The sequence below is a fragment of the Maniola hyperantus genome, chromosome 6 (assembly GCF_902806685.2).
Source record: "Maniola hyperantus chromosome 6, iAphHyp1.2, whole genome shotgun sequence".
Lineage (NCBI taxonomy): Eukaryota > Metazoa > Arthropoda > Insecta > Lepidoptera > Nymphalidae > Maniola > Maniola hyperantus.
The window spans coordinates 1-16447 of record NC_048541.1 but is presented as its reverse complement, the minus strand read 5'-3'; the positions used below and the strand labels follow the sequence as shown (position 1 = coordinate 16447).

Genomic DNA, 16447 nt, shown 5'->3' with positions numbered 1-16447 from the left:
AAGATTATCTAAATGATAAAAGAGCGTGGATTTGACCTGCAGCTCGTTCCAGCAACAAGGTCAACACTATACTGTTATACAAGGTCAACACTATACTGTTATACAAGGTCAACAAGTTAAAAGGCATATAATTTTTTACACAACTATATGGTTTAGGTATTGTAACAGAAATTTTATAAAGTAAATCAGATGCGTCTAGGGCCTCATTCAGAAGTCTATGTAAAAAACATAGGTCCAATAGTTTTGTACGATCCGATAGAGTAAGTAACTTGTAGTGTCGCAATCTGGCAAAGTAGCCAGGACTCCTATTGCATAAGTTATCGCCAGAACTCGCATGGAACAGGAAGCGCTTTTGAATGCGAAGTTTATTATGTCATTGATAAATATGTTAAAAAGAACCGAACCGAGAATAGATCCCTGGGGCACTCCAGAGTGAGCTGCATAAGATGAGCTGCATAGAACACTACACACTCAGAAGTGTTCGTTCACTTGTCACCAGGTGCTAACGGCGAAGTGAGCTACTCGCTGTCGGCGTGGGGCGACGCGCAGGCGGCGGCGGCCTTCGCCGTGGACGCGCGCTCGGGCGCCGTGCGCGTGGCGGCGCCGCTGGACCGCGAGGCGCGCGCCGCGCACCACCTGCTGCTCACCGCCAGCGACGCAGGCCGCCCGCGCCTGCTCACCACCGCGCACCTCTTCGTCACCGGTGAGTGGCGCCTCCGCCGCCCCCGCCCCCGCCCCGCATGTACTGACGCGCGCCTTGTTGCAGTGGAGGACGTCAACGACTGCGCGCCGCGCATGGAGCGCGCCGTGGTGGCGGCGCTGGTGTCGGAGGAGGCGGCGCGCGGCGTGGCGCTGGCGCGCGTGGCGGCGTGGGACGCCGACGAGCGCGACGCGCCGCGCCTGCGCTACGCGCTGCAGGGCGCGGCGGGCGAGCGCCGCGCGCTGGCCGTGCACGCGCACACCGGCGTGCTGACGCTGCTGGACGCGCGCTGGCTGGCCGGCGCCGCGCCGCGCTCGCTCAACGTGTCCGTGTCGGACGGCGCGCACGCCGCCTTCGCGCGCGTCAAGCTGTCGCTGGCGCCCGCCAACCGCCACGCGCCGCGCTTCGCGCACCTCGTGTACGAGGCGCGCGCGCTGGAGAACCAGCCGCCGCCGCTGCCGCTCACCACCGTGAAGGCCGTCGACCCGGACGCGGGCGAGTACGGCGCCGTCAGCTACTCGATCCCGTCGGCGCGCCTGCGCGAGCTGTTCGCCGTGGACGCGCTCAGCGGCGCGGTGAGCGCGCGCGTGGCGCTGGACCGCGAGCGGCGCGCCGAGTGGGCCGTGCCGGTGACGGCGAGTGACGGCGGCGGGCGCCTGGCACACGCCACGGTGCGCGTGCGCGTGGGTGACGTCAACGACCACGCGCCCGTGTTCCCGCTGCGCGAGTACCGCGCGGCCGCGCGCGCCGACCGAGCGCCGCACCTGCCCTTCCTGACGCTGGCGGCGCGCGACCGCGACGCGGGCGAGCACGCGCGCCTGCGCTACAGCGTGTACGAGGGCGAGCTGCGCACGGACGCGGCCGGCCTGCTCGCCGTGGACGCGCTCACCGGCGCGCTGTCCTTCGCCAGGAACGCCTCCGCCTTCGGTGAGTACACACCGTTACGTGACGCTGGCGGCGCGCGACCGCGACGCGGGCGAGCACGGCGGCACACTGATTTAGCCAAAGCATTTGATCGACTACATCAAATGCTTTGGCTAAATCAGTATAAACACAATCTATTTGTTTAGATTGGTCGAGGGCTTTTGATAAGTCATTGTAACTAACCTGCGGTCCTACCTAAGAAATCCCTGCCCTACCTCACATACAGAACTACCTATAAATGTTACTCCTAATTTATTTTTAAAGTGGCACGTGCATCATCTAGCAGTAGGATCTTTTGGCAGTGTTGTGCCCATAATAAACCAAGAACTTTTAGAGTATCAGAAGTAATGAGTTCATCAGACAAATGACTTTACGGGGTTTGAGCAAAAGAAGTGGGTGTTCACATATTGAAAACTAACACATTATTTTGAAACGTGCGTTCGTGTATTGGATTTGTCTAATCAATCATCCGGTTGTTCGCGTATTGAAATTCAACTGTCTACCGCGTTCGGGCTTTGAAAGTATGTGTTCGCACATTGAAAACTAACATATTATTTTGAAACGTGCGTTCGTGTATTGGATTTGTCTAATCAATAATTCGTTGGTTCACGTATTGAGTCTTATTAAGCATGAATCTAAATAAATAATTCTTCCTTTAGTTTGTATGAACAACAAGATAGAATCATGCCGTAATCAACGAGATGAACACATTAGTTAAAACCCGAATCTCTTAGACGTGTGCAAGCTGTTCTCCGGTGAAGCAGGAGAAGAGCTTTGTGTATTGGCATCATTTACCTTATGGGTGAAAAGATTAAAAGATAAATGATGGTTGATCGCTCCGCCACGCCATCAACGGTGAACTTCTACCTTCCCTTAGTATCCCATCGTTTGTTCTTGGTTTCTCAAGTTATTGAGAGAGCAATTTATCTCATGAAATACCAACGAACAGTAGTTCCCCCCCCACAACACGTCATCATTTTTTGTATAGCGCAACGTATGCAAGCATACTATTTAAAGCGGTGCGTCCCGCTTATGTTCGATCGAGAATAAACGATTACGATAATGATAATGATCATGAATATGAACATGAGTTGCATTTTTATCGTGGTGCATTCCCACAGTTGATCTTTAGAAGATCGCAAGGATGAGCGGCAGCACTACGGTATCGCCGAAACGAGCTATATTCGCAGGCCAGACCCCAATCCTTCGAGTTTGTCGTGTATGCATTTGTATTAATATATTATTGCCATTCAGAAGGATATATAACTATCCCAACACAATTTTAGTTTGTAGATGTATTTGTATTATACATGTAAGCGATAAAATATTTCACGTTCGAAATCACTTTAGCAAAGATTCTCAGAGCACTGAGGCGCTAGGATTTCCTTTAGGCAGGATGTACAAACACCAGACCGCTCCGACCCTCTCTCGCATGAGTGTCTTCAAACGCTAAAGTTGGTTTATGTATTTGTATTTATAAAAGCCATCAGAAGAGTGCAGAACTCCAAGCAATATTAGTTTTACATAGAGATCAACAGACCTATCTGTGTCTCTAGTCAATTCAATTCTAGTTTCAGACACATGCGTAGCCCTACAGATAAGAACGTTTTCCCTCTGTGCACGTTTCCTTGCACTTAGTACTAAATGTATGCAAGCACCGCCGTGCCGGTGGTCCGTCAACACCCGCGACAATTCATTTGGCATTTAGGCATCGACCGCTGGGTCGTTCCCATGTGCTACCTTCCCAACTGCAGTTTTCCTCGTTATACGAGTGTTTATAACGTTTTGTAAATTTAATCTTCTAAAATAGTTATTTTATGTTTTTATGTGTTAGTACAGCATTATTATAATCTACTAAACTGATTTTATAAACTTTAAACTAATATTTTAGTACTCCTTTCAACAAATTTTCCTATTGCTTTATTAGTATGGGAGATCATTAGTATGGGAGTCGATGATTGTTACATCATCAACGAAAAGTGCTAAATTAGACGTAGTTGATCTTTTCTTAATGAACCCATGTTGGTTCTCTATTATTGTTGATTTCATATACCATGTACCGGACAGATTAATGATTCAAATACTTTTGAAAACACCGATAAAATACATATAGGTCGATATTTAGTTATGTCCTTTCTGTCCCCGCTTTTAAAAACCGGGACCACCTTAGCCTTTTTCCACATCCTTGGAAATTCACTCTCAGATAGTGATCTGTTATAATTATATCAGTAATTATTTTTTATTTTTTATTTTATTGGTTTGCCAACAGATAGTACACATATTATAAAATAACAATTACAATTCACAGAGAAAAAATTTAGAGTGTACACCCAATTACTGGCAAACCGGCATGCATTTTAAATGTTTGGGCAGTCAATTTCATAATTTAAAATTTTGAACAGAAGTACCTGATCGGATACCCAGCGTCGGTTTTCAAGTGACATTATTTTAAAATAACTCAGTTTTTGCCTGTAAGATGTTAATTCTGCTTTTTTATTCTGATGTACCGTTAACAGAAAAAGGAATCGTTTTTGAACACTTTAAGGGCCAAACACGATGTAAAAGATTTGCAGTTGCGCCAGATAAAACCTAATAGTTTATAGCATTTACTGACTATTCCGTCTATGTGCGTGTTGAAGGATAGTTTTTTATCAATAATAATGCCTAGGTCTCTGATCTCATTAACTTCATCCAGCAAAAGGCCATTAAGTGTATATGAAGTCTGAAGTGGCATACGTTTTTTGGTAAATTTTATGTAGACATTTCTTAATATTAAGTGGCAGTTTGTTTTTAGCAGACCAATCTGAGATAGAATTTAGGTCATTTTGAAGAGCTAGAGAGTCTGATGTAGATTCAATAGCTTTAAAAATCTTTAAGTCGTCTGCAAATAGTGAATAATTGGATGACTTTACATGGTCACACAAATCGTTTACAAAGACTAGAAACAAAATAGGGCCTAAATGCCCTGCGGATCTATTGAAACGTGACACCTTTTCCTGGCTTCTACAAAATCGTACTCTGCGAGGGGACAACTAATAGAGGCATTGCCAATTTATAGTCCATGTTTATAATAATTTCACATCTATTTCTTAGTAATTTAGTAGCTATATAACATTGTGGTGCGCGTGCGTGCAGCGGGGCGCACCGTGCAGGTGTGGGTGCGCGCCACGGACGGCGGCGGGCTGGCGGGCGAGGCGGGCGTGGCCGTGCGCGTGCTGGCGCCCGGCGAGCGCGCGCCGCGCGTCGCGCCGCCGCCGCCCGACCTGTTCCTGCCCGAGGACGCGGCGCCCGGCACGCTCATCGCCGAGCTGCGGCCCGCGCCCGACGCGCCGCGCCTGCCCGCGCTGCGCCTGGCGCCCGCTGCCGAGCCGCGCGACCTGTTCGCACTGGACGCCGCCGGCCGCCTGCTGCTGGCCGCGCCGCTCGACCGCGAGACCGCGCCCCTCCACGTCATCGGCATCATCGCGGAGGACGCCGCCGCGCCGGCGCTGGCCACCATGGTGGTGACGCGGCTGCACGTGCTGGACGTCAACGAGCACGCGCCCGCCTTTCACTCGCAGCCCTACGTCGTGCAGCTCGCCGAGAATACGCCGCCGCACTCCAGCGTCGTGCAACGTGAGTGTCCCCCCCTCCCCCCTCGCGTCCGTCGCGGCGTGCGCGTGACGCCACTGACCGTGCTCGTGTTGCAGTGATGGCGGACGACCCCGACGCGGGCTCCAACGGCGAGGTGCGCTTCTCGCTGGCGGGCGCGGAGGCGGCGCCGTTCGCGGTGGACGCGCACAGCGGCTGGGTGACCACGACGGCGGCGCTGGACCGCGAGGCGCGCGCCGAGTTCCGCCTGGCGCTGCAGGCGCGCGACGCGGGCGCGCAGAGCCGCTCGGCGCGCGGCTCGCTCGTGGTGCGGCTCGTGGACTACAACGACTGCCCGCCGCGCTTCGCGCAGGACACGTACGCGGCGGCCGTGCGCGAGGACGCGGCGGCGGGCACGGTGCTGGTGCGGCTGGGCGTGGCGGACGCGGACGCGGCGGGCGCGCCGCTGTCGTTCTTCGTGGCGGCGGGCGACCCGCGCGCGCGCTTCGCCGTGCGCGCGTCGGGCGAGCTGCACGTGGCGCGCGCGCTGGACCGCGAGGCCGAGCCCGCCTACTCGCTGTCGGTGGCGGCCACGGACGGCAAGTTCACGGCCTACACCGCCGTGCACGTCACCGTGCAGGACGTCAACGGTACCACCGACTACTACCCGACACTACAATCTAAATTATATTCACTTGTGTCCTGTACACTACAAACAAAATTATATTCACCTGTGTCCTGTACACTACAAACAAAATTATATTCACCTGTGTCCTGTACACTACAAACAAAATTATATTCACCTGTGTCCTGTACACTACAAACAAAATTATATTCACCTGTGTCCTGTACACTACAAACAAAATTATATTCACCTGTGTCCTGTACACTACAAACAAAATTATATTCACCTGTGTCCTGTACACTACAAACAAAATTATATTCACCTGTGTCCTGTACACTACAAACAAAATTATATTCACCTGTGTCCTGTACACTACAAACAAAATTATATTCACCTGTGTCCTGTACACTACAAACAAAATTATATTCACCTGTGTCCTGTACACTACAAACAAAATTATATTCACCTGTGTCCTGTACACTACAAACAAAATTATATTCACCTGTGTCCTGTACACTACAAACAAAATTATATTCACCTGTGTCCTGTACACTACAAACAAAATTATATTCACCTGTGTCCTGTACACTACAAACAAAATTATATTCACCTGTGTCCTGTACACTACAAACAAAATTATATTCACCTGTGTCCTGTACACTACAAACAAAATTATATTCACCTGTACACTACATGATGTGGGCAATGTTGGCTGAAAGTCCGAATTAGGTACTTTGCCCGCCATCATAATTGAACAAATTTTGGTTTAAATGTTAATTTATCAAAACAAATTACAAAGCGAATTTGCTTATAAATTGCTTTTTGGGCAAAGTATCATTGAACGGCAAAGTTGGCGAGTTTGTCGGTAGCTATACCATTGAGGACGTAGGGTTTAGGAAGGTGGAATAAGCCCTGGACTGAGAGTTCCCAGCCTGTTGTTAGTTGTCGAGTTTGTTGTGAGGTGTGAGCATCATCAGTGCCACGTTCTGTTCGCGCAGACAACCCGCCGTACTGCGTGCGGCACCGCTACCGCGTGCGGCTGCGCGAGGACGCGCCGCGCGGCGCGCGCCTGCTGGCGCTGCTGACGCGCGACGCGGACGAGCCGCACAACGCGCGCCTGCGCTTCTTCCTCACGGGCGACCACGCCGACCACTTCGCCATCGACAAGGTACCTCGCATGACACGAAGCCGGTCGACGGCGTGTGACATGTCGCTATACTCCAACACCTCCCGCAGGAGACGGGCGTGCTGACGGTGGCGGCGGAGCTGGACCGCGAGCGCACGCCCGCCTACCGGCTCACGGCGCACGCGCAGGACCGCGAGCGCGCCGACTGGGCCTGCAGCTCCGAGCTGGACGTGCGGCTCGACGACGTCAACGACAACGCGCCGCGCTTCTCCGCCGCACTCTACAGCGTCACGCTGCCCGAGGACGCCGAGCTGGGCACGCTCGTCGCCAAGGTGCACGCCACCGACGCCGACCTGGGCGACAACGGCTCCGTGCGCTACTCCTTCGCAGAGGAGAGCGGCGCCTTCGCGCTGGCGCCCGACACCGGCATCGTCACGCTGCGCGCCGCGCTGGACCGCGAGACGCAGGCCGAGCACCGCCTCGTGCTGCGCGCCGTCGACGCCGGCCGCCCGCCGCGCAGCGCCAGCGCCACCGTGCGCCTCACCGTGGCCGACGTCAACGACAACCCGCCCGAGTTCGAGCTGCGCAGCTACCGCGCCAGCGTGCCCGAGCTGGCCGCGCCCGGCGCCGAGCTGCTGCGCGTGCGCGCCACCAGCCGCGACGCGGGCGTCAACGCCGACGTGTACTACGCGCTGGTGGGCGGCGACGACCGCGACGACTTTGCCGTGGACCGCGCCAGCGGCGTGCTGCGCGTGGCGCGCCCGCTGGACTACGAGCGGCGCCGCGCCTACCTGCTCACCGTGCAGGCCGTGGACGGGGGCTCGCCGCCGCTCAGCGACCACGCAGCCGTCAACATCTCCGTCACCGACAGCAACGACAACGCGCCCGCTTTCGCGCAGCCGCGCTACGACGCGCGCGTGCGTGAGGACGCCGCGCCCGGCACGCGCGTCGTGCAGCTCATCGCCGACGACGCGGACGCCGACGCCAACGGCCGCGTCGCCTACTCCATCGCGCGCGGCGACCCCGACGGCCGCTTCGCCATCGACGCCGACACCGGCTACGTGTCGCTCGCGGCACCGCTCGACCGCGAGGCCGTGCCCGCCTACGCGCTGGAGGTGCGCGCGCGCGACCGCGGCGTGCCCGCGCTCGAGGCGACGGTCGCGCTCGACGTGCAGGTGCTCGACGCCAACGACAACGCGCCGCGCTTCGAGCGCGCGAACTACTCGGCGGTGGTGCAGGAGGACAAGCCGCTCGGCCACCCCGTGCTGCAGTTCGTGGTGAACGACGCCGACGCGCCGCCCAACGCCGCGCCCTACACCTTCGACTTCCAAGCCGGCAACGAGATGGGCGCCTTCCGGCTGGAGCAGGACGGCTACCTGCGCTCCGCGACGCGCTTCAACCACCGCCTCAAGGAGCGCTACGCGCTGCAGGTGCGCGTGTTCGACAACGGCACGCCGCCGCTGTTCTCCGACGCCTGGGTGCACGTGCGCGTCGTGGAGGAGTCGCAGTTCCCGCCCGTGGCCACGCCGCTCGAGGTGGTGGTCAACTCCTACCGCGACGAGTTCCCGGGCGGCGTGCTGGGCCGCGTGCACGCGTCCGACCGCGACGCGTACGACCGCCTCGCGTACGCGCTGGCGCCCGTCGACGGCGCGCCCTACGCCGCCAGCGACCTGTTCGAGATCGACGCGGCCGACGGCACGCTGCGCGCCGCGCCGCGCCTCGACGTCGGCGCCTACCGCCTCAACGTGACGGTCGGCGACGGCAAGTTCGTCGGCTTCACCGTCGTGCGCGTCGCCGTCGTGCTCGTCTCCGACGAAATGCTCGCGCAGACCGTCGTGGTGCGCTTCCGCCAGGTCGGCGACGCCGACTTCGTGCTGAGCCACCGCAAGGGCTTCGTGCGCGCCGTGCGCGAGGCCACCGACTGCGGCCCGGCCGACGTCGTGCTCGTCAGCGTGCAGCCGTCCGGCGACGGCGACGGCGACGCGCGCGCGCGCCGTCAGGTGGCGCAGGACCTGGACGTCGCGTTTGCGGTGCGCGACGGCGACGGCTTCCTGGCCGCCGACGCGCTGCGCCGCCGCCTGCACGCGCACCTCGAGCGCCTGGAGGAGCGCACGCGCCTCGTGGTGGAGGAGCTGGTGCGCGCCGCGTGCGGCGGCTGCGTGCACGGCACGTGCTCGGAGCGCGTGGAGCTGCGCGCGGACGCGGCGCGCGCTGTGGCCACCGAGGTGTTCGCGCTGGTGGCGCCGGCGCACCGGCTGCGCGGCGAGTGCGCGTGCGCGCCCGGGTGGTCGGGCGCGCGCTGCGAGCTGGCGGCGCCGGACGCGGCGGCGCGCTGCGAGGCGGACTGCGCGCCGCGCGTGGCGCAGCTGGCGGGCGACGGCTACCTGGCGTACCGGCTGGAGCGCGGCGTGGTGGAGGGCGCGCGGCTGCTGGACGACGAGCTGCTGGTGGCGCTGCGGTTCCGCACGCGCGCGCCGCGCGGCACGCTGCTGGCGGCGGCGGGCCGCGTGGACTACGCCGTGCTGGAGCTGGAGGACGGCCACGTGCAGTTCCGGCTGGAGCTGGGCGCGGGCGAGGCGCGGGTGCGCGCGGGCGGCGCGGCGGCGGACGGCGAGTGGCACGACGTGCGGCTGGAGCGGCGCGGCGCGGCCGTGCGGCTGGCCGTGGACCGGCGCGCGGCGCAGACGCAGGCGCCGCCGCCGGCCGCCGTGCTGGACGCGCGCGCCGACCGCTTCCTGGTGGGCGCCGCGCTGCAGCGCCACGCGCACGCGCTCGCGCCGGAGCAGGTAACGCGCGCTATCTATCTACTCACCGTCTACTGACGGCCTCGCACCACTCAGCTCCATACAAACTTTCCTCCCCTATTTTACCACCCTTATGGGCAAATTTTCCAAAAATCCTGAAATACGTATTTCTTCATTTGTGACCGAGAACCCAAATACCAATTTTCATGCACATAACTTGAAAAATGACGGACTTTCATACAAACTTCCATCCCCCATTTAACCCACTTAGGGGTGGAATTTAGAAAAAATATTTCTTAGTGGATACCTACTCTTTATTTTAACATTTAAACTACCGTACTCTTTATTTATTTTATTTTTTTATTTTTATTTTATTGGTTTGCCAACAGATAGTACACATATAATAAAATAACAATTACAATTCACAGAGAAAAAATTTAGAGTGTACACCCAATTACTGGCAAACCGGCATGCATTTTAAATGTTTGCAAGTGCGGGATTACCAGTTAACTTAAAGCTAAAAATACAAATATGAAAAAATAAAAAATAAAAAACACTGCAATTTACAATAGTACTAAATATTAAATACTAAATCTATATATATAAAAGGAAAAGGTGACTGACTGACTGACTGACTGACTGAGTGACTGACTGACTGACTGACTGATCTATCAACGCACAGCTCAAACTACTGGACGGATCGGGCTGAAATTTGGCATGCAGATAGCTATTATGATGTAGGCATCTGCTAAGAAAGGATTTTTGAAAATTCAACTCCTAAGGGGGTGAAATAGGGTTTTGAAATTTTGTGGTCCACGCGGACGAAGTCGCGAGCATAAGCTAGTATTACATAAAACAAGAAAAATAAGAAAAATTACGAAGAAGCATACGAGTTTATAATGCTGCATCAATATACTGATGCAGCATTTTTTTGTACTGCTGCAAGGAGAGTGAATGAGGATCTATTATCATATTTTTCTTTACAAAGAATATGCCCTCCAAATTACTAATTAGACTGTGCGTTGACATATATATCAGTCAGTCAGTCAGTCAGGACTTTGAATTTGATATATATAGATTAAGTCACGATCAACACTTTCCGAGTATACATGGCTCAGGAGTCAGGCGGGCAGGGACCCGGCAGCATCGGGAGCAGTCGAATCCAAAAAAAATATGGAAACGTATTTTCGTAAACTTCTCTCGATGGAAAATAAAGATCGCTCGATGTGATGAGGTGTGCTCTCCCTCCGCCGCAGGTGACGCTCGGCTTCGACGGCTGCATCGCCGACGTGACGCTGGGCGGCGCGCGCCTGCCGCTGGACGAGGGCGGCACGTCGCCCGACGGCCGCGCGCAGCTCGTGCGCCGCGTGCGCGTGCGCGTGGCGGCCGAGTGCGCGCCGCTCGCCGCGCCCGGGCCCTGCGCCGCGCAGCCCTGCGAGCACGGCGGCACGTGTCGCGCGCGCCCCGACCGCGCCGCCGACGCCTTCGAGTGCGCGTGCCACGCGCGCTACCTCGGCGCGCGCTGCGAGCTGGACGGCGACCCGTGCGCGTCGCAGCCCTGCCTGCACGGCGGCTTCTGCGCGGCGGCGGGCGCGGGCGCGTTCCGCTGCGCGTGCGGCGCGGGGCTGGCGGGCGCGCGCTGCGAGCGCGGGCGCTGGTGCGCGCCGGGGGTGTGCGCGCACGGCGGCGCGTGCGAGGAGGGCGACTGGGGCCCGTCGTGCCGCTGCCGCGGGTACTACGGGCCGCGCTGCCAGTACGACGTGGACGAGTGCGCGGGCGAGCCGTGCCTCAACGGCGCCACGTGCCTCAACGAGCCCGGCTCCTTCCGCTGCCTGTGCCCGCCCGGCCGCACCGGCATGCACTGCGGCAACCCGCTGCACTCCGACGCCGTGCTGGCGGGCGACGCGCCCGGCGGCGGCCGCGCGCTGCGCGAGCTGTGGGCCTGGGCGCTGCGCGCGCGCTGGCCGCTGGGCGCGGCGGCGGGCGCGCTGCTGCTGCTGCTGCTGCTGGCGCTGCTGCCCGCGGCGCTGCGGCGCGCCCGGCGCCCGCGCGCGCCGCCCGCGCCGCTCAACAGCGCGCTGGAGAAGCTGCCGCCCGCCAAGCTGTCGAACCTGGAGGCCGTGCGGCGCGGCCGGCCCGCCTCGTGCGCCGAGCCGCCGCCGCTCAACAACATCGACACGCTGCGCTCCTACGGCTCGGCCGGCGACGAGCTGGAGGGCCTGCCGCCCGACTACCTGCGCAACCTCAACCTGGAGCCCGACCGCAAGCCGTGGTCCGAGCAGATGCACCTGCACACCTTCGCCGACCACAAGATCTACAACGGTGAGCGACGCCGCTGGCTCTGCAGCTGTTGCAGCTGTGCGCGCTCGAGCGGAGTCGGACGTGCCATTCATTTTATTTTTTATTTATTTATTTATTTAGACAAAACGACAAGTGAACAATTTACACCACACTTTTAGGCCAAAGCACTAGATATAAAGCCGAGACTGGTGTTGGCAGTTTGCAGCCCAAATAGACCGTAGTCTGTCTAGCACAGACTACGGTCTATTTGGGCTGCAAACTGCTGACAAAGTTCATCGACCTCATTCATACTATAATATTATATTATACTATATTATATTTATACTATACTATTATATATTCATACATTACTTAAACTATATTATATGTATTTGGTGTAACAGTGTTAATGCATACGGAGTTTAGATATATAATTTAAATAGATAGGATAAATTTTAATAAGTTAAAGCATTCGTTTCAACAGATCTTGTCATAAAGACGTTTAAAATTTTCAAAAGAGGTTTCTAGGAGAAATTTCTTTATATAGAATTTAAGTTTTTTCTTTAAGGATGGGCGCTGGGCACATAAAACCAGATTAGATACCTCCAGCGGAAGGTTATTGAATAGTTTTGGTGCCGCAGCTGTAAAATGTCTACTCGAGAATCCAGACGTTCGTCGCGGAACTGAACATCTTAGTTGCCTTTGCCTGCTGACTGGGAGTTTGCTCGATTGTGAACTTGTCTATATATTTTGCCATATACATTGTTATTTGCCAAATGAATATTTTTTTGGGGTTAGTACTTTGCTTAGCTTAAATAATTCTTCCGTAGGAAATCGTCGATTCTTTTTTAAGATAATTTTGAGATTAAGTTTTTGAGCCTTATTTAGTTTGTCTAGTAAAGTTGATCCACATGAGCCCCAGGCTATAATGCCATACAATATTAACGACTGAGTTAAAGAGCAGTAAACTCTTAACAGTAGGTTAACACTCATAATGTTTCTTAAATTATTGTATATATAGCTCAAGCTTCGGACTTTTTTAGTCAGCATGTCTACACCTGTGCTTGTCTGTCTGATTGTCTGTCAATAGTGAACAAACGTCATTAAGATAGATATTGAACAAGATAGGGCCTAATACGCTCCCCTGAGGGACACCAAATATTATTTCTGAATTGTTTTCAGCGCTAACTTTATTTCAACTCGTACAAATTGTTTCCGATTTTTAAGATAACTACTGAACCAGTTTAGTGCATTTCCAGAGAATCCGTACCTCTCTAATGTTGTTAGCAGTAATTAATGTGAAATGGTGTCAAAAGCTTTGGCTAGATCTATGAATCCATCCATCTCGTCGCAGATCTGAAGGGCTGCAACACGCGCGCCCGCGGGCCGTCGCCCGGCGCGGCTCGGCGCGCGGCCCCGCCCGCCGTGGGCGAGCCGCACCTGCTGGGCGGCTACCACTGGGACTGCTCGGACTGGTGCGGCGGCGGCGGCGCGCTGCCCGGCATCAGCGAGGTGGCGGGCTCCGAGCGCCCCGACTCCTCCTCGCCGCCGTCGCCGCGCTCGCCGCGCCGCTCGCCGCACCGCTCGCCGCGCGCCCCGGCGCCGCTCGACACCGACTCGGCGACCGACGGTGAGTCGCCCGCCGTGCGCCGTGCGGCGGCGTCGTGCGGTGAACTAACGCGCGGCTGTTTCCCCGCAGTGTCGTCGTACCTGCTGCACGCGGCCGAGTACTCGGCGGACGCCGACGACGCGCCGCTGCGGGCGCGCGCGCCGCGCGATGCCGACGCGCACAGCCTCATCACGATGCTCGGTGAGCCTTTCGTACAGTTTCTTCGGTTGCTTGAAGTTTTCCAGTATGTGTGTACAATGAAGATTACTAAACAAATAAATAGATACTACTAAAGTAGATAGTAATTGGAGGTTCTGGCGCAATTGGGTGAGACAAAAGATACAAAACGTCCTCGAGTACAAGGGAGATCGCACTCTAAAAAAGTGCTCGAAAAAAATTATATAATAGGAAGACCTCTGTAATGTTATCTATACAGTATTGTAACTCGGCCGTACACTGTACAGCAGCGCGGCACGTAAACATGCGGTAGGGCTGCCCGCCTCTGGCGCCCGCCTCCGGCATTTAAATTACATTTGCTTACTTTGTGTTTAATATGTACTTGTCATATTAAATATGTACTTGAACTTATTTTTAGAACTTACATTCTCCACATCAAGCCCTGCATTACAGAGGTCTTCTTATACCGGTCTTAGAGATTTTTTTCGAGCACTCTTGTAGAGCGCTATCTCCCTCGTACCCATAGACGTTTTGTATGCTTTGTCTCATTCTACTGCGTCAGAACCGCCAATCACTAGCTACTTACTAATTTACTAAATAAGACTAAATCAAGAGAAAACAGGTAAGTTTTACTTTAAAAATTACGATCAGTCGATGCGATCGAGTGTATAGGAATAAGAGTCGACATGTCGGCGGTCTGTTGCAGAGGAGCGGCACTCGCTGCTGGACGACGGCTCCGGCAGCGACGCGTCAGCCAACCTGTGCGAGATCGAGGACTCGGAGGCGGAGGACGCGCCCGCGCCGCCGCCGCGCCACTCCGCCGTGTGACGCCGGCGCGCGGCCGCCGCGCCGCCCCGCCGCCGCGCGCGCGGCCCCTAGCGCCCCTAGCGCGTCCCTGACTGTGACGCCGGACGCGACTCTCTGTGAAGTGCGCTGTCGTGTAAATTGTACATTCGCGTAGATAGTTAGTGTCGCGCCGCGCCGCCGCCGAGCGAAATGAACTCTGTAAATATGTACCTATTGTATTGTATATAACGTAGCTAGGGACGCTCGAGCGGCGGCCGGCGCGGCGCGATGCGGCACGACGCGACTGTCGCGTCGTCGGTCGCATCGCTCCGTATAAATTAAAACATGGTGCTCCGACTATAGTTTCATATCATGACTTTAAAGTATGCATTTACACACCTGTCTCCGTAGGTTACATGTCGTCGTTAAGGAATCTATTTTTGTATGTGTACAGTAGCGACTGCGGCGACCGACTGACTGACCGCACGACGCAGCGACTGACTGACTGACCGCACAGCGCCGGAGCGCGGCGGTTTGAGCAATTAATGAGTTGATTACTATTTATTGAGCTATTGTTGTAAGTTTGAGAAGACATTGAAGTTGCGAATGAAGCGAATACAACTCTGTGTATACTTCAGCTGTTTTATTTACATTCTCTTCACGTTTCATCGTAACATTCACTTCACGTTTCATCGTAACATTCACTTCACGTTTCATCGTAACATTCACTTCACGTTTCATCGTACCGAGTGTCAACAATCTCGCATCTGTACAGACAACAGAACATACGGTGGCTCTTACTTTTACTTTTGTGTTTTTAGGTAGTAAAAAAATATCAATTTAGTAGCAAAAGTTTCCAAATCCACACGGCTTAGGGGTTCAGTACCTTGCAGCATCAGGATTGAGGAGTTGGGACTTAGTCCAAGCACAAAGTCGTTGCTCGGTACCTACAACATTAATTCACTATGAACACTTCCTGAATCTTGATAACTTAGGCGGGCAGTAACCCTGCAGCATCAGAATTGAGGAGGAGGATCCAGAATTTTAAATGTCTCTGTTGATTGAAAAATATCTAGCCACAAGAGGCAGTATAATGAAACTGCCTCTATAAATGTATAAAGTGAATCTACATCACCACTGAGAGTCCAAGCTCCTTTATCCTCTAAATCCTTGAATCAAAAAATTCCAAAAGTAAAAGTGTATTAGTACATAGAACAACAGTGATAGTAAAACAGTCAAGACAGACCTGGAGCAAATACCTGCTGAGATATGAACGACCAATATACAGTGTAGTCAGCAAGGAGGCTAACGCCTACAAACTGTATGGAACAAGACAGCATTTATAACTTTGTAAACTTACCGAACAACTGCTAACCGTTAGGTTATGTTAGGTTATGTTAGGTTATGTTAGGTTATGTTAGGTTATGTTAGGTTATGTTAGGTTATGTTAGGTTATGTTAGGTTATGTTAGGTTATGTTAGGTTATGTTAGGTTATGTTAGGTTATGTTAGGTTAGGTTAGGTTATGTTAGGTTATGTTAGGTTAGGTAGGTTAGGTTATGTTAGGTTAGGTTAGGTTATGTTAGGTTAGGTTAGGTTATGTTAGGTTATGTTAGGTTATGTTAGGTTATGTTAGGTTATGTTAGGTATGTTAGGTTAGGTTATGTTAGGTTAGGTTAGGTTATGTTAGGTTAATGTTAGGTTAGGTTAGGTTATGTTAGGTTATGTTAGGTTAGGTTAGGTTAGGTTAGGTTATGTTAGGTTAGGTTAGGTTAGGTTAGGTTAGGTTAGGTTATGTTAGGTTAGGTTAGGTTAGTTAGGTTAGGTTAGGTTAGGTTAGGTTAGGTTAGGTTAGGTTAGGTTAGGTAGGTTAGGTTAGGTTAGGTTAGGTTAGGTAGGTTATGTTA

At 54.3% G+C, this 16447-nt stretch overlaps 1 protein-coding gene across 6 annotated transcripts in view; it reads left to right on the top strand.

Annotated features, from left to right (window-relative positions):
* Window positions 1-15173, top strand: part of kug (FAT atypical cadherin kugelei) — a 59287-nt gene extending 44114 nt beyond the window's left edge. For 4 of the 6 annotated variants that reach the window (XM_069499214.1, XM_069499211.1, XM_069499213.1 and 1 more), the window contains 9 exons: window positions 500-703; window positions 767-1627; window positions 4760-5239; window positions 5314-5844; window positions 6818-6987; window positions 7056-9731; window positions 10946-12011; window positions 13324-13779; window positions 14462-15173. In XM_069499214.1, coding sequence (XP_069355315.1) covers window positions 500-703; window positions 767-1627; window positions 4760-5239; window positions 5314-5844; window positions 6818-6987; window positions 7056-9731; window positions 10946-12011; window positions 13324-13779; window positions 14462-14583 — 6566 coding nt within the window. In that variant the 3' untranslated portion in view covers window positions 14584-15173. The remainder of the gene's footprint in view (window positions 1-499; window positions 704-766; window positions 1628-4759; window positions 5240-5313; window positions 5845-6817; window positions 6988-7055; window positions 9732-10945; window positions 12012-13323; window positions 13780-14461) is intronic. The other 2 variants (XM_069499215.1, XM_069499216.1) reach the window with 2 other exon arrangements.
* The last annotated feature ends 1274 nt before the right edge of the window (window positions 15174-16447 follow it).